Source organism: Ranitomeya imitator, chromosome 2 (genome assembly GCF_032444005.1).
Source record: "Ranitomeya imitator isolate aRanImi1 chromosome 2, aRanImi1.pri, whole genome shotgun sequence".
Lineage (NCBI taxonomy): Eukaryota > Metazoa > Chordata > Amphibia > Anura > Dendrobatidae > Ranitomeya > Ranitomeya imitator.
In genome coordinates, this window is record NC_091283.1 from 465,130,106 (window position 1) to 465,156,034 (window position 25,929).

General features: G+C 42.5%; 1 protein-coding gene across 2 annotated transcripts in view; it reads right to left on the reverse strand.

Moving 5' to 3' along the window:
* Positions 1-17,104: 17,104 nt before the first annotated feature.
* FAM217B (family with sequence similarity 217 member B) overlaps positions 17,105-25,929 on the reverse strand; it is a 62,413-nt gene continuing 53,588 nt past the window's right edge. For both annotated transcript variants that reach the window (XM_069751211.1, XM_069751213.1), the window contains exon 3: positions 17,105-18,282. In XM_069751211.1, coding sequence (XP_069607312.1) covers positions 17,148-18,282 — 1,135 coding nt within the window. In that variant the 3' untranslated portion in view covers positions 17,105-17,147. The remainder of the gene's footprint in view (positions 18,283-25,929) is intronic.

Below are 25,929 nucleotides of genomic sequence, written 5' to 3' on the forward strand. Positions count from 1 at the left end.
TGAACGCATGCAGTTAAAAAACGCATGCGTTCAAAAACGCGGACAAACGCGGACATCAAAAAACGCACGCGTTTTTAATGTTAAATATAGGGAAAAAAAACGCATGCGTTTTTTTTTAGAAAAACGCATGCGTTCAAAAACGCTAGTGTGAAACCAGCCTTAGTGATAGAAAGCAGAGGGTAGTTATAAATGTTATAGTCTCTAACTGGGTCGCTGTGACCAGTGGGGTACCGCAGGGGTCAGTATTGGGACCTGTTCTCTTCAACATATTCATTAATGATCTGGTAGAAGGTTTACACAGTAAAATATCGATATTTGCAGATGATACAAAACTATGTAATGCAGTTAATACAAGAGAAGATAGTATTCTGCTACAGATGGATCTGGATAAGTTGGAAACTTGGGCTGAAAGGTGGCAGATGAGGTTTAACAATGATAAATGTAAGGTTATACACATGGGAAGAAGGAATCAATATCACCATTACACACTGAACGGGAAACCACTGGGTAAATCTGACAGGGAGAAGGACTTGGGGATCCTAGTTAATGATAAACTTACCTGGAGCAGCCAGTGCCAGGCAGCAGCTGCCAAGGCAAACAGGATCATGGGGTGCATTAAAAGAGGTCTGGATACACATGATGAGAGCATTATACTGCCTCTGTACAAATCCCTAGTTAGACCGCACATGGAGTACTGTGTCCAGTTTTGGGCACCGGTGCTCATGAAGGATATAATGGAACTAGAGAGAGTACAAAGGAGGGCAACAAAATTAATAAAGGGGATGGGAGAACTACAATACCCAGATAGATTAGCGAAATTAGGATTATTTAGTCTAGAAAAAAGACGACTGAGGGGCGATCTAATAACCATGTATAAGTATATAAGGGGACAATACAAATATCTCGCTGAGGATCTGTTTATACCAAGGAAGGTGACGTGCACAAGGGGGCATTCTTTGCGTCTGGAGGAGAGAAGGTTTTTCCACCAACATAGAAGAGGATTCTTTACTGTTAGGGCAGTGAGAATCTGGAATTGCTTGCCTGAGGAGGTGGTGATGGCGAACTCAGTCGAGGGGTTCAAGAGAGGCCTGGATGTCTTCCTGGAGCAGAACAATATTGTATCATACAATTATTAGGTTCTGTAGAAGGACGTAGATCTGGGGATTTATTATGATGGAATATAGGCTGAACTGGATGGACAAATGTCTTTTTTCGGCCTTACTAACTATGTTACTATGTTACTATGTTACCTTGTGAATGATTTTTCCCTTTGTTAAGATGGAGTTTGCTGTTTTTGTCTGCCCTACTTCCTGTTCGTTTGATTAAAAACCCGGCTCAGGTGTCAGTCTCCTTGCTGGAGTATTCTGCTTCCGTTTCCCCTTCAGCCCAGCTGCTTGTTCTACTGTGCTTCTACCTGTGGCTCTGGACATTCTCTGCCTATGTAAGCTACACTCAGTCTGTTGACTTTGAAACTTAACCCTTGGTGCACTCCTCCTGGTAAGAATGCTGTTTTTGAACTGTGTTTTGGAACTATGTTGCTGGACTGTGTTTTTGCTACTTAATCCTTCATTTACTCCCCTTGGTGGGAGCTACTGGAAATTACACCAGTATACTTTAATGTGAACTTGTTCTGGACTTACCCGTGTTTATACCACAACTGAGATCAACTTGATAACTTTTTTCTGGACTTACCCGTCTTCATGTGACACCTGGGATTAACCTGAGGACTTGTTCTGGACTTCCCTGTGTTTACTACATACCTGGATTTGACTTTCTGCACCAACAGTGTTTTGGATCTGCACCACGTCACCCGTCACACTCACCTTGCCGAAGACTCTGCCCTTAGAACTCTGCCGATTTGCTGTATATTGTTAAAGGGACTTGTTTCATTGCGGGTTATCAGTATATTGTTTTGGGTGTTATTGCTGTGGTGCAAAAAACACTATTTGCACTAAAGAAACCCATCTCTGTCTGTTCATTGCCCCACGCTAAAATGGAGAAAAAGGCATTAAATGACCACATCACGTAGCTGCAGTGTGTGCGTGATCACGCAATTGCGGACTTATACTAGCCTAGTCGTCAAACTAACAAGCAAACCAAGGGGGACTGTGGATACCACAGAGAAAACGACAATAGGAACAAAAGTAACAAAATACATCTTTATTAGTACAAAACAACATACACAGTAAAAAATGGACCATAACATAGGACCCAGTGCCTAGACAGCACAAATCACTGAAAAGGACACGCTGTCTGTGCAAAGAGGACATGCAGAACCAGACCTGGCATTAAACTGTAATACTCAATAAGTAATGAGGATAAGCGAAAACTAGCTAGAGAGTAAACTACTATGTAATATCTGTATCACTGTTACACAGGGCACCTCCCCCACTCCGTCAGTATAAAAGACTCAGACAGGGCCCGCACGGTAATTACCAAATTAAGCAAGTGCACATAGAAGGGCCGGTATGTAAAGCTATAACGGAGGTGGGGTAATACCCATGCACAGGAATAAAACAAAAAACCCAGTGTGTAACTAACATTCTAATAGCTACCAGTAACTCTCACACCACAACCCTCCGAAAACACCCATGAATCATATATTACAGAGCAGACCCAGTTGCTACATGGTACAGTACCTCTCAGTGCGGCTGCTAATGCTCACCAGGACCCGAAGCTGCACGTCCGCCCGACGCGCGTTTCGGAGGGGAACTCCTTCGTCAGCCCCACGCTACCAGAATCCTAGAGTTCCTACAATAGTATTACAGGATACTCCAGCCAAAAAAGGATTCTGCTGGGGCAATGACAGAGACATGGGTAGACAAGATGTTTGCTATGATTAACTCCTTGCAGCAGGAGGTGGCGGCTGCACAAAATAAGATTAGAGACATGGACTCCCGGGCTAACCACAATGCGCAGGTGTTTGGTCAGGCTCTCCAAGATTTATGTACCTTGGTAGAAGCTCAGGTTACACCACCTGTTCAGCATACACCACCTGTTCAGCATACACCACCCACCAGTATGCCTAAATTGCCTCTTTTCCGGTTTAATGGTGACCAAAGTCAACTCCACGGGTTTGTTAATCAATGCATATTTTTTGATGTACATGCCTCCTACTAACAGTCTGACAGATGTAAGGTATTATGTTGTTGACATCACGGGCACTGGCTTGGGCAAATCCTATGGTTGAAAGTCGCGATGTCCGTCTAAATAATTTGGATGTTTTTCTGGCAGCTATGGCGTTAATGTTTGATGATCCCAACCGCCGTGCCACCGCTGAAACTGCCTTGCTTTCCTTACGCCAGGGGAAACGTTCAGTCATAGAATATATTACTGAATTTAAGAGGTTAGTGGTGGATACCAACTGGGATATCAATGCTTTGTTGCCAATTTTTAGGAAAGGGTTGTCCAGTACAATCAAGGATGAGCTAGCTCGCTCAGTCTCCACAGGAGTTTGAGTTATTTTTACAACACTGTGTGCATATTGATATCCACCTAACGGAACGCAGACAAGAGAAATGGGCAGCTTTAAATCGCATCACTAATTTTGCTCTTCCGTCTAGGGAAACTACCAGCAAGAACTCGCGGGAAGCTGAGGAGGTGCCTATGCAAGTGGACTCACTACAAAAACGTGAGAGTAATGAACGCCGAGAATATCGTTTTTGTGAGCGCTTATATTTTTACTGCGGTCAATCAGATCATTTCCTTATGAATTTTCCTAAATGTCCCAGGCGACCTAACAAAATGTTGGCGGCATTAGGGGATTATGACAATACTGACACGGAGTCAGACGTTTCGGAGACCAGTGTACATGTAGATGCTGTGGTTCCCCTAACAGTGATGTCGACTTCCCCTAAAGATCAAGAGGAGAAATACTCACATGGTTCTCTTCCTATTCAGATTCTGTGGGAGCGACAGTGGATACCAAGTTCTGCTATGATAGGCTCACCAGTCACCATGGAAACGGTGGATGGTTCTCCATTAGTTTCCGGGCCAGTAGACCGGGAAACGGGCGCTTCTGAAGTGTAAGCTGGAACCAGACCATCAGGAAACCCTTTCATCTATGTTAATATCTTTTCCTCATTTTCCTGTAATTTTAGGAAATCCCTGGTTACGGTCACAAAATCCAAACATCAATTGGGAAACCAAGGAGATATCCTTTCTTCCGAAGTGTAGCCCTACCATCAGTCCAACGGTAACGGCTCCAGTTACCCAGAATTTGGAGGAAACAATACAGGTACCTACTCTCCCTCTGGTTTACCAGGAATTCTCAGATGTTTGTAACAAGAGGAAGGCAGACCAACTCCCTCCACATAAACCATATGACTGTACCATAGAACTGCTTCCTGTGGCAGCAATTCCTGTTGGCCATGTTTACCCGTTGGCAGCTCCAGAATTAAAGACATTACGAGAATATATAGATGATAATTTAGCCAAGGGATTTATCCAATCATCTTCTTCTGTGCTTCTACTTGTGGCTCTGGACATTCTCTGCCTATGTAAGCTACACTCAGTCTGTTGACTTTGAAACTTAACCCATGGTGCACTCCTCCTGGTAAGAATGCGGTTTTGAACAGTGTTTGGGAACTATGTTGCTGGACTGTGTTTTTGCTACTTAATCCTTCATTTACTCCCCCCGGTGGGAGCTACTGGAAATTACACCAGTATAATACCTTAATGCGAACTTGTTCTGGACTTACCTGTGTTTATACCACAACTGAGATCAACTTGAGATCTCATTTCTGGACTTACTCATGTTCATGCCACACCTGGGATTAACCTGAGGACTTGTTCTGGACTTCTCTGTGTTTACTACATACCTGGATTTGACTTTCTACACCAACAGTGTTTTGGATCTGCACCACGTCACCCTCACCTTGCCGAGGACTCTGCCCTAAGAACTCTGCCGATTTGCTGTATATGGTTAAAGGGACTTGTTATTAGTATATTGTTTTGGGTGTTATTGCTGTGGTACAAATACACTATTTGCACTAAAGAAACCTGTCTCTCTGTTCATTGCCCCACGCTACCAGAATCCTAGAGTTCTTATAGTATTACACCTGCGCTGTATTCTAATCTGGTCAATCCGATCCGATGGGCCTGGCTTCGGGCCACTCCACACCTCTCCCTGGCTGCTGCTCGGCATCCTGGACGTGGATGATTCCTCCTGCGTCATCCTTATTGCTGTGAGGATTTTTGCAACTGCGCAGACAAATCGTGTCTCGCTTTGGCGCAGTATGCTTGCCAACTGCGGGCAAAGCCGAAAAGCAGAAGTGCACATGCAGCGGCAAATGTATTTCCTGTACATGGAAGTAGTTCCAGTACATAAACCGGAAATACGTTTGAAGTCACCGCTGCTCACTGATCCTTCGCTAGCAGCAGCTCATTCACCATTAGTTCTCAGCCTGGACGGTCGCATTGTGGCTCCATCCAGGTTGAAAACCATTAATCACCAGACTTGGATTATGGCGTGGGACAAAACGTCGGACAGGTGAGGGGGACATTGTTTTTTATTTTTGTTTTATTACAGGAGACAAGGGCTTCAATGGAATGGGCGTTCGGGGAGTGTAACTGTGCTTCTTATTTTTAAATAAAAATAGAAAAGTGTGTTTTTCTATATTTGATAATCAGCCTTCCTAACGCTGACAGCTGAGGGTTGCAGCCCCCAGCAGTCAGTTTTGCCTGGATGGTTATAGAAAATACAGGGGAACAACCCATGTCGGATTTTGTATGTATTTACAGAACAAGAAGTGGGTGATGAATACTCCCATCAGCCGCTGCCTGCTCTCACTGTTATTAGCGGCATCAGATGATGGGAGTAAGGCCGGCGTCACACTCAGCGTATGCAAATACGGTCCGTATATTACGGCCGTAATACGCTGAAAAGTCCCGAAAATAGTGGTCTGTAGCTCCTCCGTAGGCAGGGTGTGTCACCGTTTTTTGCGCATGGCATCCTCCGTATGTAATCCGTATGGCAGCCGTACTGCGTGTTTTTATCGCAGGCTTGCCAAACCGACATACGCCTATACAAGGGATCCATGTGTTAAAAAAAAAAATAAAAACATATATATATATATATTATTCCTTCATACAGCGAGAGATAGCAAAAAGCCGTACCGGCTTTTGCTTTCTCCTTCCTAAACCCGACATGATATGAGACATGGTTTACATACAGTAAACCATCTCATATCACCATTATTTTTGCATAATCCACACTACTGTTAGTAGTGTGTATCTGCAAAATTTGGCCATTCTAGCTCTTAAAATAAAGGGTTAAATGGCGGAAAAAATTGGCGTGGGCTCCCGCGCAATTTTCTCCGCCAGAGTAGTAAAGCCAGTGACTGAGGGCAGATATTAATAGCCTGGAGAGGGTCCATGGTTATTGGCCCCCCCCTGGCTAAAAACATCTGCCCCAGCCACCCCAGAACAGGCACATCTGGAAGATGAGCCTATTCTGGCACTTGGCCACTCTCTTCCCATTCCCGTGTAGCGGTGGGATATGGGGTAATGAAGGGTTAATCCCAGGCTTTCTAGGAAAGTTCCCACGATCTATGAACAGCCAGCAGAGGGCGCCTCACCGCAAATGAAGCTAAATATAGATCATTGACCTATATTTAGCTTCATTCCCCGGGGTTTTGCAGCAAGGAGCAGCCTGCCTTAGCGGAACTCCTTGCTGCAAAATGTTTTAACCCCTTCAGAAGGATTTACATCGTAGGACTTTACAGATCTGCGGAAGGTAAGTATATTGTTGGTTTATTATGTTTTTTCTTTTCCAGAACGAGGGTCTTCAGTGATTGGATTGGGCGTTAAATAAAATATTACAACAACCTTTGTTTTTATTTCATTAAAATAATTTTTAATAATGTGTGTGTTTTTTTTTTTAACCCTTTCATTCAATTGGATTAATAATGGATAGGTGTCATAATTGACGCCTCTCCATTATAAATTAGGCTTAATATCACCTTACAATAGCAAGGTGGCATTAACCCTTCATTACCCCATATCCCACCGCTACACGGGAAGAGTGGCCAAGTGCCAGAATAGGCGCATCTTCCAGATGTGCCTGTTCTGGGGTGGCTGGGGGCAGATGTTTTTAGCCAGGGGGGGGGGGGCAATAACCATGGACCCTCTCCAGGCTATTAATATCTGCCCTCAGTCACTGGCTTTACTACTCTGGCGGAGAAAATTGCACGGGAGCCCACGCCAATTTTTTCCGCCATTTAACCCTTTATTTTAAGAGCTAGAACGGCCAAATTTTGCAGATACACACTACTAACATTAGTAGTGTGGATTATGCAAAAAAAATGGTGATATGAGATGGTTTACTGTATGTAAACCATGTCTCATATCATGTCGGGTTTACGAAGGAGAAAGCAAAAGCCGGTAATTGAATTACCGGCTTTTTGCTATCTCGCGCTGTATGAAGTAAGAATATATATACATATATGTGTCTCACTGACATATATATATATATACCTATTCTATGTGTACATATTTATTCTACCTATTCTACTGTAAGCTGTCAGTGTGATTTTACTGTACACCGCACTGAATTGCCGGCTTTTCTCTCTAACAGCGCTGTGTATTTCTCGCAAGTCACACTGCTGGTCCCTGTGCAATCCGTATTTTTGGGGCTTCCATAGACTTTCATTGGCGTTTTATTTGCGCAATACGGTGACAAACGCAGCATGCTGCGATTTTCTACGGCCGTAGAAAGCCATATAATACTGATCAGTAAAATACGGCAGATAGGAGCAGGGGCATAGAGAATAATTGTGCCGTATTTTTTGCGAGTTTTACGGACGTAGTTTCTGCGCTCTTACGTCCGTAAAACTCGCAAGTGTGACGCCGGCCTAATAGTCCCATCAGCAGCCGCCTGCTGTCGCTGTTATCAGTTGAATATAACTCTCTTTATTCTACCCTGCTGGCGCCGATTGCTGGCAGAGCAGGTGAGAATGATGAGAGCAGTCTTCATCACCTGGCGTTGGGAATAACGCAAACTGTACCACTGCATCCCAGGAGCTGGTACATGTCACATGGATGACATTCCTGTATGTCATCCGTGTGCGGGATATTTTGCAGCTTGTGCTGCTGTTAAAAAAAGATACGTCAGCGTATTTTGCCGACGGACACACAATCCATGGAACACAATGACATGTGCACAGATCCATTCACTTAAATGGGTCTACATGTGTCTCCGGGATGTGTCTCCGGGAGCTTCAGCAGTTTTGCCTTGAGGAATGGGCAAAAATCTCAGTGGCAAGATTTGGACAACTCATAGAGACTTATCCAAAGGGACTTGCAGCAGTAATTGCCGCAAAATGAAGCACTACAAAGTCCAGACTTTAGGGGGGTGAATAGTTATGCACACTGAAGTTTTCAGTTATTTTGTCCTATTTGTTTGCTTCACAATAAAAACAAACGTTCACAATTGTACGCATGTTCTTTACAAAAACTGATGCAAACCCTCAAAAAGACAGTGAAATTACAGGTTGTGAGGTAGCAAAACATGAAAAATGCCAAGGGAATACTTTCAAAAGCCACTGTAAGTAGCTTAGTAAGGTCACATTCAGGTGTCTTTGATTTTTCTTGTATGCAAAAACGGTGTGAGTTTTTTAAGAGAGTTTCATCGGCTTGGTCAGAATGTCAGTTTTAGCATCAGCATTAGGTCAGAGTTTCATCAGTTTTTCTTGGCTGAAAAAAAAATCTAATGGAGGTTTCTTAAAGGGACTTGCAGCACAGAATGACTGTTCAAACTAAGTCCCGCCACTTGGTGCTTCTTGGTGGAGCCAATCATTTAAGTACACCTGCTTGTCTTACCTCAATATAAAATAAAATTAATCAGATCGGTAAATGATGTAACGCAAAAAAAAAAATGATCAAAAACGCCAGAATAATTTTTTTTTTTTTTGCCTGCTATACCAATTGCAGTGAAGTACAGTTAGGCTATGTTCACACGCTGCGGATTTTGCTGCAAGTCCGCAGCAGTTTCCCATGCGTTTACAGTACATTGTAAACCTATGGGAAACGCAATTCGCAGTACACATGCTGCGGAAAAAAATGTGCGGAAATGCAGCGGTTTACATTCCGCAGCATGTCAATTCTTTGTGCGGAATCCGCAGCGGTTTTACACCTGCTCCATACTAGAAAACCGCAGGTGTAAAACCACAGTGGAATCTGCACAAAAACCGCGGTAAGGCTACTTTCACACTAGCGTCATACGACGCACGTCACAATGCGTCATTTTGCAGAAAAAAACGCATCCTGCAAAGTTGTTTTTTCTCCATAGGCTTGTATTAGCGACGCATTGCCACACGTCGCAACCGTCGTGTGACGGTTGCGTTGTGTTGTGACGGACCATAGGCACCAAAAAACGTTGCATGTAACGTTTTTTGGTGCGTTGTGTCCGCCATTTCCGACCGCGCATGCGCGGCTGGAACTCCGCCCCCTCCTCCCCGGAGCTCACAATGGGGCAGCGGATGCGTTGTAAAACTGCCCCTGTGGTGCTGCGCTTTCACAGCATGCGTCGGAACGTTGCCACGACGTCGTGCGTCGTACGACGCTAGTGTGAAAGTAGCCTAAATCTGCAGGAAAAACGCAGTGTTTTTGCCCTGCGGATTTATCAAATCCGCTGCGGAAAAATCCGCAGTGGACGATTCTACAAGTGCACATACCCTAAGAGGCGATCAAAACATCTTATCTTCCCCAAAATAGAATCAGTAAAAACTTCAGCTCAGTGATCAAAAATCAGCTATCACCCAGCCCCATATCTAGAAAAATGAAAACGTTACGGGTCTCGGAAAATGGCAACAAAAGTAATTTTTTTTTCTTGCAAATTTCTTTTTTTTCACTACTTAAATAAAAAAATTATACAATGCTTATTATCTGCGTGCTCGTACTCACCTGGAGAATCACATTGCCTGTTCAGTTTTGCCAAATAGTAAACGTGGTGAAAAGAAAAAAAAACAACAACTGTGAAATTGTACTTGGAAATTTTTTTCCTGCTTTCTGGTGCATCACATGATGAAATTAATGGTGTCATTCAAAAGAACAACTTGTCCTGCAAAAAACAAGTCCTCATTCTGCTATATTGGTGGAGAAATAAAAAAAGTTATGGCTCTTGGAAGAAGAGGGGGGGAAAAAACAAAAATGAAAAATGGCCATAGTGTGAATGGGTTAAAGAACAGTTTATGGCAGTTTCTCTATCATCAGCAGGAATATTATGATAGGTGACACCTATATACACAGCTTATAGCACAGTATACAGGAATCACAATAATGTCACAGCTCACCCCTCCTTTCATAATTACCTTTGTACACATTCATTAGATGCTTCAATACAAAACACAAGGTCAGAGTCCGTTCATTGTGGCTAATGTACAAGTATTTTTCCTGAAACAAAAAGTTATAATCTAAAAAAGGGTGAAATTTGCAAGATTTCTAATTTTTATTTTTAATAAATATTGTATAAAAAAAAAAAAAAAAAAAAAAAAACATTGCCAAAAATACATTTAAAACCAAAACCTGATTTCAACAATAGCTCTTTTTCTGATGATACATTCATATTAAGACTATGTTCACATATCTCAGATATGCATTAAATTGTTTAGCAAAAGTGGACCTCAAACACTTTTATATATGTACTGTAACTTAGTAAATAGAGCAGACACTCTCCCTTTTATGGGTCCTGCATTGTCTCTCCACCACTGCTCCAGTTTTTGACTACAGTTGTGAAGTTGACTGCTCACATCACCACTGCAGTCAATCGCTGAGCTTGACACTTTGCACAGTCTACATTGGCAGAGCTTGATGATTGTTGCCAGTATTAATGTGTGTTGTCAACATGACATCACTGTTTCACTTGAAACACCAAGCCAGCGCTGGAACTGGGAAGAGTACCGTAAGTACTTTTCTTAAAGTGAAAAACACCTTTAAATCCACTGTGGATTTTGCAAAACCACAGCAGAAAACGCTCAAGTCTTAATATTTGGCATTTTTTAAAATAAATTTGTCACTAATAGAGATGAGCAAAAATATTCACAGTCCCTGGCTGCTGTACCAGCACCCCGCATACTTCCTATTAAATGCAAAACCCACCACAACATAACATTGCAGTGGCTTACTAATCAGAAGAGGGAGGCGCTGCATACGTTGCAGGGATTAGAAAAAATGCAAAAGAAGCACCCAAATCCAAGGTAAGGCTATAGATAAATATTCTAAATACTTATATAATGAAATTAGTTCCCCACGGTGTCTTGAGCAAAAAGAAAAAAGTGGCAACCACTCACAACCAAGAAAGAATATATATTAAAATACTTACCCAGCTCCCTCGGCGCTTACATCCTCTCAGCGTCGCTGCTTGTCCTGTATGAGCGGTCACGTGGTGCCGCACATTACAGTGATGAATATGCGGCTCCACCTCCCATAGGGGTGGAGCCGCATACTCATTACTGCAATAAGCGGCACCACGTGACCGCTCATACAGGAAGAACTGCGAAGCTGAGAGGATGTAAGCGCCGAGGGAGCTGGGTAAGTATTTTAATGTCAGGGGGGGAGGGAGGGAGGGGGCAGATTACCGGCAACTTTATTTTAAAAATAAAAAAAAGATAATTCATTCCTTCTTTCCAGCAAATGCTGCTGGAGAGAAGGAATGAATACTGGGTTCTGCACCGCATGCAGGGGACAGCGCTTAACTCTAGCGCTGTCTCCTACACGGTCCGTGTGGTCCTCAGTCGGCACACGGGCGAAACATGGCTGCCGCACGTGTGCCACACTGATGTTCAACGTGAGCACACGGACACGGATAATTCCGGTACCGATTTTTCCGGTACCGGAATTATCTGGACGTGTTAGATTGGCCTTAGCCACTCGCTATAAATCAGGCTCGGCAAAGGGTGCTTGCAATTAACAAAGAAGCAGAATAAGGGCTTATTCTGAAGTTCTTTTTTTTTTAAACCCGATTACTTTGATCAAACTGTGCTATGAGTGTCATCTCGTACGTGGAGAACTTAAAAAAAAAAAGTTTCTCCACCTTCTCCATTCTGACAGTCCGTGTGCAGTCTGTCATCCGAATGCAGTCTGATTTTTCACTGACCCACTGACTTGCATTGCTAATTTTGATCTGACTCTGGGATCCTAATAGTGGCCTTTTAGCATCCATGAGACATGTGCGTGTTTAATTATATATATGTGATATATATACCTGTATATACTGTACATATATTGTACAGGAAACTTTAGTCTGCTGCATTATCATACCGTAAGCTGCCAGAAAATGACCCACACATTGATTAATGATGGGACGTAAGGGAAAACAAATGCCAGTGTGTACAGTGGTATACTTTGTAGCTTTCCATCAGAGGTGTATGCATCGTACGTTACATTCATGCATCTGTTATTGTTTTTACTTCCATAAAAAATGGATCGTTTTTCTCACACGTGTCACCCATTTTGTTTCCATTGTTACAACCCATCTGTTTTTAAAAATTGAAAGTGGTAAACAGTCTACACTTTCCTTGTAATTGACACTTAGTAATGGATAAGTTAAAAGAGGTTGGAAAACAGACAAATAATGGATATCTTCCAATTTTCATCAGTTTTTGATGGATCCCCGAACACTTGAATGGCCAAGTCTAATCCACATGAACTGAGGAAAATAGGACATGCACTGGGTTTAATAAAACAGACATATGGATCCAATAAATAAAATGTGTGACTGGTTTCATCAAACTCTTTAGGTCAGTGTGCTGTCTGTAATAAAAACGGGCAGCACATGGAGGAGAAATATACAGGTGCTTCTCACAAAATTAGAATATCAATAAAAAGTTAATTTATTTCAGTTCTTCAATACAAAAAGTTAAACTCATATTATTATTATTATTTATTCCAAACAGAGTGATCGATTTCATGGGTTTATTTCTGTTAATGTTGATGATTATGGCTTACAGCTAGTGGAAACCCAAAAGTCATTATCTCAGCAAATTAGAATAATTAACAAAAGACACCTGCAAAGGCTTCCTAAGCGTTTAAAAAGATCCCTCTGTTTCAGTAGGCTCCACAATCATGAGGAAGACTGCTGACTTGACAGATGACCAGAAGGCAGTCATTGACACACTCCACAAGGAGGGTAAGCCACAAAAGGTCATTGCTACAGAAGCTGGCTTTTCACAGAGTGCTGTATCCAAACATATTAGTGGAAAGTTGAGTGGAAGGAAAAAGTGTGGTGGAAAAACGTGCACAAGCAACTGGGATAACCGTGCAGCCTTGAAAGGATTGTTAAGAAAAGGCCATTCAAAAATTTGGGGGAGATTCACAAGGAGTAGTGATGAGCAAATATACTCGTTACTCAAGATTTCTCGAGCACGCTCGGGTGTCGTCTGAGTATTTTTTAGTGCTCGGAGATTTAGTTTTTATTGCCGCAGCTGAATGATTTACATCTGTTAGCCAGCATAAGTACATGTGGGGATTCCCTAGCAACCAGGCAAACCCCATATGTACTTATGCTGGCTACCAGATGTAAATCATTCAGCTGCGGCAAAAAAACTAAATCTCCGAGCACTAAAAAATACTCGGAGGACACCCGAGCGTGCTTGAGAAATCTTGAGTAACGAGTATATTCGCTCATCACTAACAAGGGGTGGACTGCTGCTGGAGTCATTGCTTCAAGAGCCACCACACACAGATGTAAAAGGACATGGGCTACAAGTGTCGCATTCCTTGTGTTAAGCCACTCATGACCAATAGACAACACCAGAAGCATCTTACCTGGGCCAAGGAGAAAAAGAACAGGACTGTTGCTCAGTGGTCCAAGGTGTTGTTTTCAGATGAAAGTAAATTTTGCATTTCATTTGGAAATAAAGAAGATTGTAGGAAGAGTGGAGAGGCCAGCCACAATCCAAGCTGCTTAGGGTCTAATGTGAAGTTTCCACAATCAGTGATGGTTTGGGGAGCCATGTTATCTGCTGGTGTGGGTCCACTGTGTTTTATCAAGACCAAAGTCAGCACAGCCGTCTACCAGGAAATTTTAGAGCACTTCATGCTTCCCTCTGCTGACAAGCATTTTGGAGATGGAAATTTCATTCTCCAGCAGGACTTGGCGCCTGTCCACACTACAATAAGTACCAACACCCGGTTTAAAAACAACAGTATAACTGTGCTTGATTGACCAGCAAAATTCGCCTGATCTTAACCCCATAGAGAATCTATGGCGTATTGTCAAGTTGAAGATGAAAGGCCCCAGACCCAAAAATGCAGATGAGTTGAAGGCTGCAATCAAAGCAACCTGGGCTTCCATAACACCTCAGCAGTGCCACAGGCTGATCGCCACCATGCCACACCGCATTGATGCAGTAATTGATTCAAAAGTAGCCCCGAACACGTATTGAGTGCATTTACTGTACATTTCAGTTTGCCAACATTTCGGATTTTAAAATCATTTTTCAAGCGGCTTTTATAAAGTATTCAATTTACTGAGATAATGACTTTTGGGTTTTCATTGGCTGTAAGCCATAATCATCAACATTAACAGAAATAAACACTTGAAATAGATCACTCTGTTTGTAATGACTCTACAGGTCCTTCTCAAAAAATTAGCATATAGTGTTAAATTTCATTATTTACCATAATGTAATGATTACAATTAAACTTTCATATATTATAGATTCATTATCCACCAACTGAAATTTGTCAGGTCTTTTATTGTTTTAATACTGATGATTTTGGCATACAACTCCTGATAACCCAAAAAACCTGTCTCAATAAATTAGCATATCAAGAAAAGGTTCTCTAAACGACCTATTACCCTAATCTTCTGAATCAACTAATTAACTCTAAACACATGCAAAAGATACCTGAGGCTTTTATAAACTCCCTGCCTGGTTCATTACTCAAAACCCCCATCATGGGTAAGACTAGCGACCTGACAGATGTCAAGAAGGCCATCATTAACACCCTCAAGCAAGAGGGTAAGACCCAGAAAGAAATTTCTCAACAAATAGGCTGTTCCCAGAGTGCTGTATCAAGGCACCTCAATGGTAAGTCTGTTGGAAGGAAACAATGTGGCAGAAAACGCTGTACAACGAGAAGAGGAGACCGGACCCTGAGGAAGATTGTGGAGAAGGACCGATTCCAGACCTTGGGGAACCTGAGTAAGCAGTGGACTGAGTCTGGTGTGGAAACATCCAGAGCCACCGTGCACAGGCGTGTGCAGGAAATGGGCTACAGGTGCCGCATTCCCCAGGTAAAGCCACTTTTGAGCTACAGAGAAGCAGCACTGGACTGTTGCTAAGTGGTCCCAAGTACTTTTTTCTGATGAAAGCAAATTTTGCATGTCATTCGGAAATCAAGGTGCCAGAGTCTGGAGGAAGACTGGGGAGAAGGAAATGCCAAAATGCCTGAAGTCCAGTGTCAAGTACCCACAGTCAGTGATGGTGTGGGGTGCCATGTCAGCTGCTGGTGTTGGTCCACTGTGTTTCATCAAGGGCAGGGTCAATGCAGCTAGCTATCAGGAGATTTTGGAGCACTTCATGCTTCCATCGGCTGAAATGCTTTATGGAGATGAAGATTTCATTTTTCAGCACGACCTGGCACCTGCTCACAGTGTCAAAACCACTGGTAAATGGTTTACTGACCATGGTATTACTGTGCTCAATTGGCCTGCCAACTCTCCTGACCTGAACCCCATAGAGAATCTGTGGGATATTGTGAAGAGAAAGTTGAGAGACGCAAGACCCAACACTCTGGATGAGCTTAAGGCCGCTATTGAAGCATCCTGGGCCTCCATAACATCTCAGCAGTGTCACAGGCTGATTGCCTCCATGCCACGCCGCATTGAAGCAGTCATTTCTGCCAAAGGATTCCCGACCAAGTATTGAGTGCATAACTGAACATTATTATTTGTTGGTTTTTTTGTTTGTTATTAAAAAACACTTTTATTTGATTGGATGGGTGAAATATACTAATTTATTGAGACAGGTTTTTTGGGTTATCAGGAGTTGTATGCCAAAATCATCAGTATTAAAACAATAAAAGACCTGACAAATTTCAGTTGGTGGATAATGAATCTATAATATATGAAAGTTTAATTGTAATCATTACATTATGGTAAATAATGAAATTTAACACTATATGCTATTTTTTTGAGAAGGACCTGTATATAATATATAGATTGTGAGTTCTCGCGGGCAGGGTCCTTTATTTATGTACCCATCGTGACTTGAATTGATTAAGATTATTGTACTTGTTTTTTATTATGTATACCCCTCCTCACATGTAAAGCGCTATAGAATAAATGGCAGTATAATAATCTAATATATAATTGCCTAGAATACTACTTCCTGCAATTTGTGCCAACTTCCGTGGCTTTGTCCGGAGCTAATGTCCGGAGCTAATGTCCGGAGCTAATGTCCGGAGATAAGTGACATCAACAGTGTCCAGTGTCTGATTGGTTGCCGCCTGCTGCGAGCGACCAATCAGAAACGTGCCGTACTGTGACACACTCCGCCCGCCATTTTGGTGTGATTTTTGAATTTTTACCTCACAGCAAGTTTCTACTGCGTGGAGGCGGGCCCAGTGACGTTGCTCTTCAAGCTCCTGCCGAATTTCGTCAAAAAAATGATAATACCATTTACCAAAACTATATATATTTAGTTGTGAAGTGGTTCAGTGACATTTTCACACCAATTTTGAACTTTTGTTTGGTGTTTTCTCTATATACTGCCTCCCCTCATAAGCATGTTCATGGATCCTGTGTAACTGTACCTTAAATAACAAGAATTGTCAAGAGCTGGTGAGTGCAGCCATTTTTTGTTCTTTCTTACTATTATTTATTAATTGTATTATTCTTACATTTGAATAAATAAAGTATATATGGATTCTAGACTCCCGATGGGGCTGCCATCTAGTAAATAATAATAATGAGTTTAATTTTTTGTATTGAAGTACTGGAATAAATTAACTTTTGATATTCTAATTTTGTGAGAAGCACCTGTAGATGTGTATATGTAGCCTAAGGGAAGGTTCAGACATGATGTGAACTGAGCCTTATTTTGATCTGTGTAAGTGCTTTCCGGTTTCCCTATATTTAAAAGAAGAAAGATAGACCATGCCATATATACTATCTTTTTACTTTAGGTAACAATATTTGTTTTTTACTTTTTTCGTTCTAATATACAGTGTCTATTTGTGACATGATTACTGACTGACAGTTCACTTTTCCTTATTTTGCTGGCTTTTGTGTGCTTTGGGATGCTTTCAGCACTACTGGAAACAAACGTTTGCCTCTGGGGTCTAATATTGCCAGCACACTGTATCTTAGGATCACTTATTAACACATTTTTTGTTTGCGGACAGCTTGTGGTTGATTTTTTCTTACATCTAACATCTTGAGTTTGTTTTGGTGCAGATTGGTGTACATCCACTGTTCCAAAAACTTTTGGGCAATTTTTCCGCAAACACGTTGCACCATAAGGTTCCCGATGGGTATATTTTTTATGATAATTTTTATCTTGTCCGGTGCTTGTTTTGGTGACATTGTCTGAATTAGACACATTTTTACTAGGCAATGGACTGGGCCATGGTTTACATTTTCCCGGAGATTTTCCATTTCGGCACGGTGCAGGAACCGTCTGAGGTCTCGACTTTCCCATTTTTGTCTTTTCAGATTGCACAGTTTGCATTTGAAGCCATTCTAAATGGAGAAGACGGTCAACATATCTTTCTAGGGGGGCTGAAGCTTTGGATTGTAGTGTATTTTTGCCTTCTTTATTTACATACATGGAGACCTCACGAAGGTTCCAGGTGTTGTAAGGCGGGGGAAGGAAATCTGGATACTCGTATTCTTTGCTTTTATGTTCAACATATTCACTGAAATATCCAGGTTTGATTTCTTCAGCTCGTAAATTGAGTTTAGGAGGTGTAAGTGGTGATGGTGGGATGGGAACTCTTTCTGAATCCGAAAGGTCACTGGCGCTGTCTTCATCTTCTTTTGAGAGCCGAACCGATTCAAAGTCCAGGAATAGATTTTCAAAAGATTGTCTTCTGTATTGAGAGCAAGTCACATTCTCAGCGGATGACATCTTTCTTAGAGCCCATGCAGCCTCCGGTTGTTCCCAGGATTCAACAGGTTGTAGCAAGCTACTGTAGTCTGCAGTGTTGGAAAAATGTTCTGAACTGTTTTCTGCAGTAGGGGTGTCATTTATATTCTGGTTTCCATAACAACATTCATTTAATGACTCCTTTTTCATCGTTTGCAGTTTAATTTTTTCATAAGAAGAAAAACTAGAACTGGGGAAAAAAAAACAAAAAAAACAGACATCTTTTATATAACAATGAAACTATAAAATCTGTTTAAGCAAGAAGAAATATAATTTTTATTAAAACTCATCATGACTTGTGCCTACATACTGTACTCTTATGTCACACATTGGTAGACATACAGAAAATCTATATCTGTACAACAAATATCACAAATAATCATTTTCACATGGTGGCGATTTTATATATATTGAAAAAAGTAAATAGATTTTTCTGCTTGCCGTAAAGACACTATCATATAATAAACTAGATGGTGGCCCGATTCTAACGCATCGGGTATTCTAGAATATGTATGTATGTATATAGCAGCCATATAGTATATAGTACAGGCCACGTAGTATATAGGAGCCATGTAGTATACAGCAGACAAATACGACGTGGCCTGTGCTATATACTATGTGGCTGCTATATACAAACATACATACATATTGTAGAATACCCGATGCGTTAATACAGGCCACGCAATATATAACAGTGGCCACGCAGTATATAACACAGCCCAAAACAGTATATAACCCAGCCCACGTACTATATAACACAGCCCATGCAGTATATAACAGCCACGCAGTATATAACACAGGCGACGTAGTATATAACACAGGCGACGTAGTATATTACACCGGCCATGCAGTATATAACACTGGCCACGTAATATATAACACAGGCCACGCAGTATATAACACTGGCCATGTAATATATAGCACAGCACACGCAGTATATAACACTGGCCAGGTAGTATATAGCAGCCACGCGGTATATTACACAGCCCACGTAGTATATAGCAGTGTGGGCACCATATCCCTGTTAAAAAAAATGATTAAAATAAAAAATAGTTATATACTCACCTGCGAACAATTATAGAACCAAAAAACACATGGGCTTGAAAACACAATGTGGGCCATTTGCATAGAAGCTGTTCCACATTAGATAGGACTGCTCTATTATGGATATATCTTGGCGATTGGTGGAGCAGCTTAATATACATTTTTTTTGCAAAAAAACGTATTAACTAAATACCCTGTATTTTTTTCATTTTTTGACTAGCACTTGCTCATTTACTGTGACTTCTTTACAACAGAGTATTTTTTGACCTCGCTGTGCTCTTTTTGTGTCTTCAAGTTTTGTTTTTTCCGTGGTGTGAACAGGTTTCTACAGACTTGTTCACTGTGCAAGTAGCCCATGTGTTTTTGGTTCTATAATTGTTCTCTTGTTTCTACAAGACTGGGGAGTCCACCACTCCTCTGTGGGCCATTTGCATAGAAGCTGTTCCACCCTGGATGTCCACATGGATATTTTCTCTCTGAAGCCTGCTTATACAGGTACTATACAGATGATCAAGTTTTTAATACATCAGATAGGGATTATATACATTAGATAGGACTGCTCTATTATGGGTATACCTTGGCGATTGGTGGAGCAGCTTAATATACATTTTTTTGCAAAAAAACGTATTAACTAAATACCCTGTATTTTTTTCATTTTTTGACTAGCACTTGCTCATTTTCTGTGACTTCATTACAACAGAGTATTTTTTGACCTCACTGTGCTCTTTTTGTGTCTTCATAGATTGGAGGAAGCAGCATGATGGATACAGTCCTAACACGAGGCAGAGGATAGGCAGAAAAAAGGGTTGTCTCTGCCCGGTGGGCTATAATCTTTCCTTAAATAATCAGGAATCAGTTTTGTGGCAAAAAAAATGTAAGCCTTCATTCATACATCCGTTTTTCACATATTTGTTCTATCAGTGTTTTTCACGAACAGATCAAATACTCATAGTCTGTGAAGCTATTGCGTACAGAATGTTTGAGGGGGAAAAAAAAAACAAGAAAAATCGAGACATAAGTGTTTGTAATCCATGTTATGAATCAATCTAGCCAAAGCAAGTCAATGAATCTGTGGAAAAAAATGGACAATGTAAGGATCAGCAATAAAGCGTAATCTATTTGACACACCTAAATGTCCTCTCTATGTGATTATCAGAATTAGCCAGGAGAGACAATTTTAAACTAAAACATAACTTTTAATACGTATATCCCATTAAAAACAATGGATAATTCACAACAAACAACCTGTGATAAAGTGCAACAGTGCTCAAAATTACTAGTTCTCAATAAAAAAATAGTTTCATCTCACCAAGTTTCTAGTTTTTTTTTCTGCTGCCTTAGGCACAGAAAAATAGTCTGAACACAAACCCACATTTTCTATATTTCTCTCCCCTGATGAATCCCCGAACAGGGGAGGAAGCGCTTAGGCTAGTTTCACATTTGTGTTAGAATCTGCAGCGTTTAGTCCGCAACCGCAAGTACAGGAAAAATCGCATGGAAACGCGTACAAACGCAGCGTTTTTTTTTAGACGCATAAGATAACGCATGCGGTTAAAAAAATGCGGCTTTTCACGCTTTTCCATGCGTTTTGCATGCATTTGCGTTTCCTGTGCGCATGGTGGAAAATTTAAAGGGACTCTGTCACCTGAATTTGGCGGGACTGGTTTTGGGTCATATGGGCGGAGTTTTCGGGTGTTTGATTCCCCCTTTCCTTACCCTCTGGCTGCATGCTGGCTGCAATATTGGATTGAAGTTCATTCTCTGTCCTCCATAGTACACGCCTGCGCAAGGCAAGATTGCTTTGCGCAGGCGTGTACTATGGAGGACAGAGAATGAACTTCAATCCAATATTGCAGCCAGCATGCAGCCAGCGGGTAAGGAAAGGGTGAATCAAACACCCGAAAACTCCGCCCATATGACCCAAAACCAGTCCCGCCAAATTCAGGTGACAGGTTCCCTTTAACAGGAGAAAAATCTAGATAACCAGACACCGCCAATGGGACTAGAGAGGGCGTGTATTATGGGATATCTATATATAGACCCTTGGACTGCAGAAATCTTAACAGTTTGCTACTGTATCCTGTGTCATAATGGATCTTCGCATGGAGAGCTTTTATTTCAACCTGGATTTGAACATCAAGCTGTTTCTTGCCCATGCGATTGCTTGGGAGCAACAAATAGACAACGACGGAGAAGGACACGGCGTCGGTGTTTTTGGAGACACCCCATTATTGAACTCCGGGAGAGCCGTGGAGCCTATCACATGCTATAAGGCGAGCTTAATGCCAACCCGGACAAATTCCCGTAATATACTCGGATGTCTCAAGACTCTTTTCGAGATTTGCTTGGTCGTGTCCAAGGAGCCATCCGGAGACAGGACACCCAGCTCCGTAGAGCGATTTTTGCAGCGGAACGTCTCCTGGTCACACTAAGGTATGTAATAATTCTAAACAAATGCCAGTTATAATTATTGTTGGTCTGCCATGTATTATTTGTATTTTCCTTTATGTCTTTAGCAGAACACCACCATAAATGGGATTGTAATTTTATTTTTTTATTTTATTTCAGATTTCTGGCAACCGGAGAGAGTTTATCATCCCTCCACTTTCAGAACCACTTTCAGAACTGGTTTGGAATTTCCACCCTGTCTGCAATAGTTGCGGACACTTGACGGGCTTTGTGGAACGATCTCCGGGATGAATTTATACCCATACCCACCGAGGAAGTGTGGATGGAAATTGCAGAGAAATTCTGGAGTGTGTGTGATTTCCCCAACTGTTTGGGTGCGGTGGATGGAAAGCACATACGCATTATCAAACAAGCCAGAATTGGATCGGAGTACTTTAACTACAAGAAATATTTTTCTGTTGTGCTCATGGCAATAGCAGATGTGGACTGTCGCTTCATCGCCGTGGACATTGGAGCTTCTGGCCGTGGCAACGACTCCCAGACTTTCAAGAACTCTGATATGCGCCGACGTGTGTATGGCAAAAACACTAGGGTTACTTACTGGTAACAGGTTTTTCCGGAACCCATGACGGCACACCTGAGAGAGGGGATCCGCCCAGCCAGGACAGGAAACCCTACTGAAAATAAAAGGGCGGTACCTCTCCCTCGCTTCAGTTGGTTTTCAGAGCATGAGAGGCCCCCCTGGTTAGTACACATGGCAATCCAACACCACATCATATTAACTAAAAAAGCACCCAAAACAATAGTGCACACCGAAAAGGTGATAAAGGGGGGGAATATACAGGTGCCGTCATGGGTTCCGGAAAAACCTGTTACCAGTAAGTAACCCTGGTGTTTTCCCTTCCCCCATGACGGCACACCTGAGAGACTTTTGTAGAATGAAACCTTAGGGAGGGACCACCGCTTGGAGTACCCTTCTACCAAAGGTTAGGTCAGCAGAGGAGGAAAGGTCTAGCCGGTAGTGCTTGAAAAAAGTTGAAGGTGAGGACCAGGTAGCAGCCTTGCAAATTTGATCAATTGATACCTCAGCCTTTTCCGCCCAGGAGGTAGCCATGGCTCTGGTAGAGTGAGCCTTGATGCCTTCAGGAACCGGAGTGCCACCCGCAGAGTAGGATAAACTAATGGCCTCCCTAATCCATCTAGCAATAGTACTTTTAGCTACCCCACACCCTCTTTTGCTACCCTGAAAGGCTATGAATAGGGTTTGGTCTTTCCTCCACTGACTAGTCATAGATATGTATTGTAACATAGATCTTCTCACATCTAGCATGTGGAACTTTTGTTCCCCTGGATTTTTGGGATTACTACAGAAAGATGGTAAGGTAATCTCTTGACTCCTATGGAACTTTTGAACCACCTTGGGGAGATAAGCCGGGTCTGGTCTTAGAACGATCCTGTCATCAAAAACCTGAGTATAAGGAGGGGATATTGACAGGGCTTGCAAATCACTTACCCTACGTGCCGATGTTAGGGCTACTAGAAGAACTGTTTTAAAGGTAAGTAACTTAGGTGATAACTCCTGTAAGGGCTCGAAAGGGTGTTTAGTTAGAGCTTCTAAGACCAAATTTAGATCCCAAGGAGGGATTTTTGGGATAACGACCGGCCGAGATCTACTGCAAGATTTTATGAATCGTGAAACCCATCTATTTGAGGCAAGATTACAGTTATACAGGGCCCCCAAGGCTGAAACCTGAACTTTAAGGGTGCTGGTTGCTAACCCAAGATGTAATCCTGCTTGCAGAAATTCTAGGATAGGACCCACTGGAGCCACCTCCCCCAATGGTTCACCCAGGAAGTCAAGAAATTTTTTCCATGTCCTACCATAGATTCTAGAAGTTATGGGTTTTCTGCTTTTCAACAGGGTGGAGATTAAACCTGGTGAGAATCCATGGCGACTTAGTAACGCCCTCTCAAATTCCAGGCTGCCAGATGGAAGCCCTTCACCTGAGAGTGGGTTACTGGGCCCTGGGTTAGTAGGTCCGGAATTTCTGGCAAAATCCATGGATCCGTTACCGACATCTGTCTTAGAAGGGAGAACCATGGTCTCCTTGGCCAAAATGGAGCTATGAGGATAATCCTCGTCTGATCCTCTCTGATCTTCCGGATCACAGCTGGGATCATCACTATCGGGGGGAATGCGTAGGCCAGAGAAAACTTCCAAGGTATTAGTAGGGCATCTAATGCGAAGGGATGTTCTCTTGGATTCAAGGAGCAGAATTTTCTGACTTTTTTGTTGTGAGAATTGGCAAACAAGTCTATTTCTGGTGAGCCCCAGGCTTGGACTATTTGTTGAAATATCTGGGACCATTCCCCCTGTCATAAGCCTCTGCGACTCAGGAAGTCTGCTTGAGTGTTTTCTATGCCCCTGATGTGTAGTGCCGACAGAGATAACAGGTGTTGTTCCGCCAGTTGGAAGAGGAGTTTTGATGCATTCATGAGGCCTTTGGACCTCGTTCCCCCCTGATGATTGACATACGCCACCACTGCTCGATTGTCTGTTAGGATTCGAGTATGGCGACCCTGGAGTAAAGGGAGAAAATGTCTTAGGGCTTTCTCCACTGCCCATAGCTCTTTTTCGTTTGATCCATAGTTTTTTTCTCGTATGGACCAGGTACCTTGTACAGAGTGAGATCTCAGATGAGCTCCCCAACCTGTACCGCTTGCGTCGGTCGTCATGATGTCTATGACCGGATTTTTCCACCGGACCCCCTTTGTCAGGTGGTGTTCTACAGTCCACCAAGCTAGGGAATCCCTTACGCTCAGGGAGAGACATAGATTTCCTTCTAAATGCCCTCTTAACAGTCTTTGAGCTGAGAGAACTTCCCACTGTAGATGTCTTAGGTGGAATTGTGCCCATTCTACTGCCGGTATACACGATGTTAACGAGCCTAGAAGGGACATCGCTTTTCTGAGAGTCATTGCGGGTTGACGTATTGCTGTACTGGTCAGGTTTATTATCTTGTCCACTTTGTTTTGTGGAAGGAGGCAGAGCTGACGCTCGGAGTCCAGTATTAACCCCAGGAAGGACTGTATTTTTACTGGCAGTAGTCCGGATTTGGGGATGTTTATTATCCAACCCAGCTCCATTAGAGTTGATGTTACCACTGATATTTGATGAGTGCAGTGGGACTCTGACCTCCCTATTACCAGGAAATCGTCCAGATATGGGACAATTACTACATCCCGGGACCGGAGGTATGACATCACTTCCACCATCACTTTGGTGAAAACTCTGGGGGCTGTAGACAGGCCGAATGGAAGAGCTGTATATTGAAAATGCTTTACCTGATTTTGAATATAGAGAGCTACCCTCAAGTATTTCCGATATTCCTGATGTATTGGTATATGGTAGTAAGCATCCTTTAAGTCTATTACTGCCATGAAGCAGTGTTGGAAGAGAAGTTTTATGGTCGTGTTTATAGACTCCATCTTGAAAGTGTAGTTCTCTATGGATTGGTTGAGCTTCCTTAGATTTATAATAGTTCTCCAAGAACCATCCGGTTTTTGGATCAAGAAGAGGGGGGAGTAAAACCCCTCTCCTTCCTCCTGAACCGGGACTTCCTGAAGAACCTTTTTGTGGACAAGTCCCAAGATCTCGGTTTCTAGGGCAGATTGTTCCTGCTGAGACTTCCGTCGGGGAGTTATTATGAAGTTTCGTCTGGGAGGACAGACAAATTTTATTTTTAGGCCGTCTCTGATGATGTTCGTGACCCAGATACTGGGGGAGATATTTACCCAGGCCGGAAAGAAGAGGGAGAGTCTTCCTCCCACTTCTGGCGTAATGTCATTGGGGGGATTTTTTTGCCGATGTGGAGGGGCCTTTAAACATATAGCCCGATCCTCTTTTATCTCTAAAGTCCCAATTTTTCCTCTCCCCTGGGGGGCGACCTCTATTATATCTTCTCCCCCGAAAAAAAGGTTTTTTAGGATCTTTAGGGATGTTGGGAAAACCTTTCTTCTTATCTCCTGCATGTTCCAGGATGTCTTCAAGTTTTTTCCCGAAGAGAAGTTGGCCGTCACATGGAATAGAACACAGTTTGTGTTTAGATGGCAAATCCCCTGGGCAACCTTTGAGCCAGAGGGCTCTTCTTGCCGCGTTGGACAAACCCGCGGCTCTAGCTGTTAGTCTTGCGGAATCCGCAGAAGAGTCTGCCAAAAAAGCTGCTGCTCCTTGTAGCAAAGAAATATTTGCAAGGATGTCAGTTCTGGGTACTTTATTTTTCAGCTGATCTTCTACCTGATGTAGCCAAACCATTAGGGCACGGGCCGTACATGTTCCCGCAATCGCCGGCTTAAGGCCCCCCGCTGAGGCTTCCCAGATGTG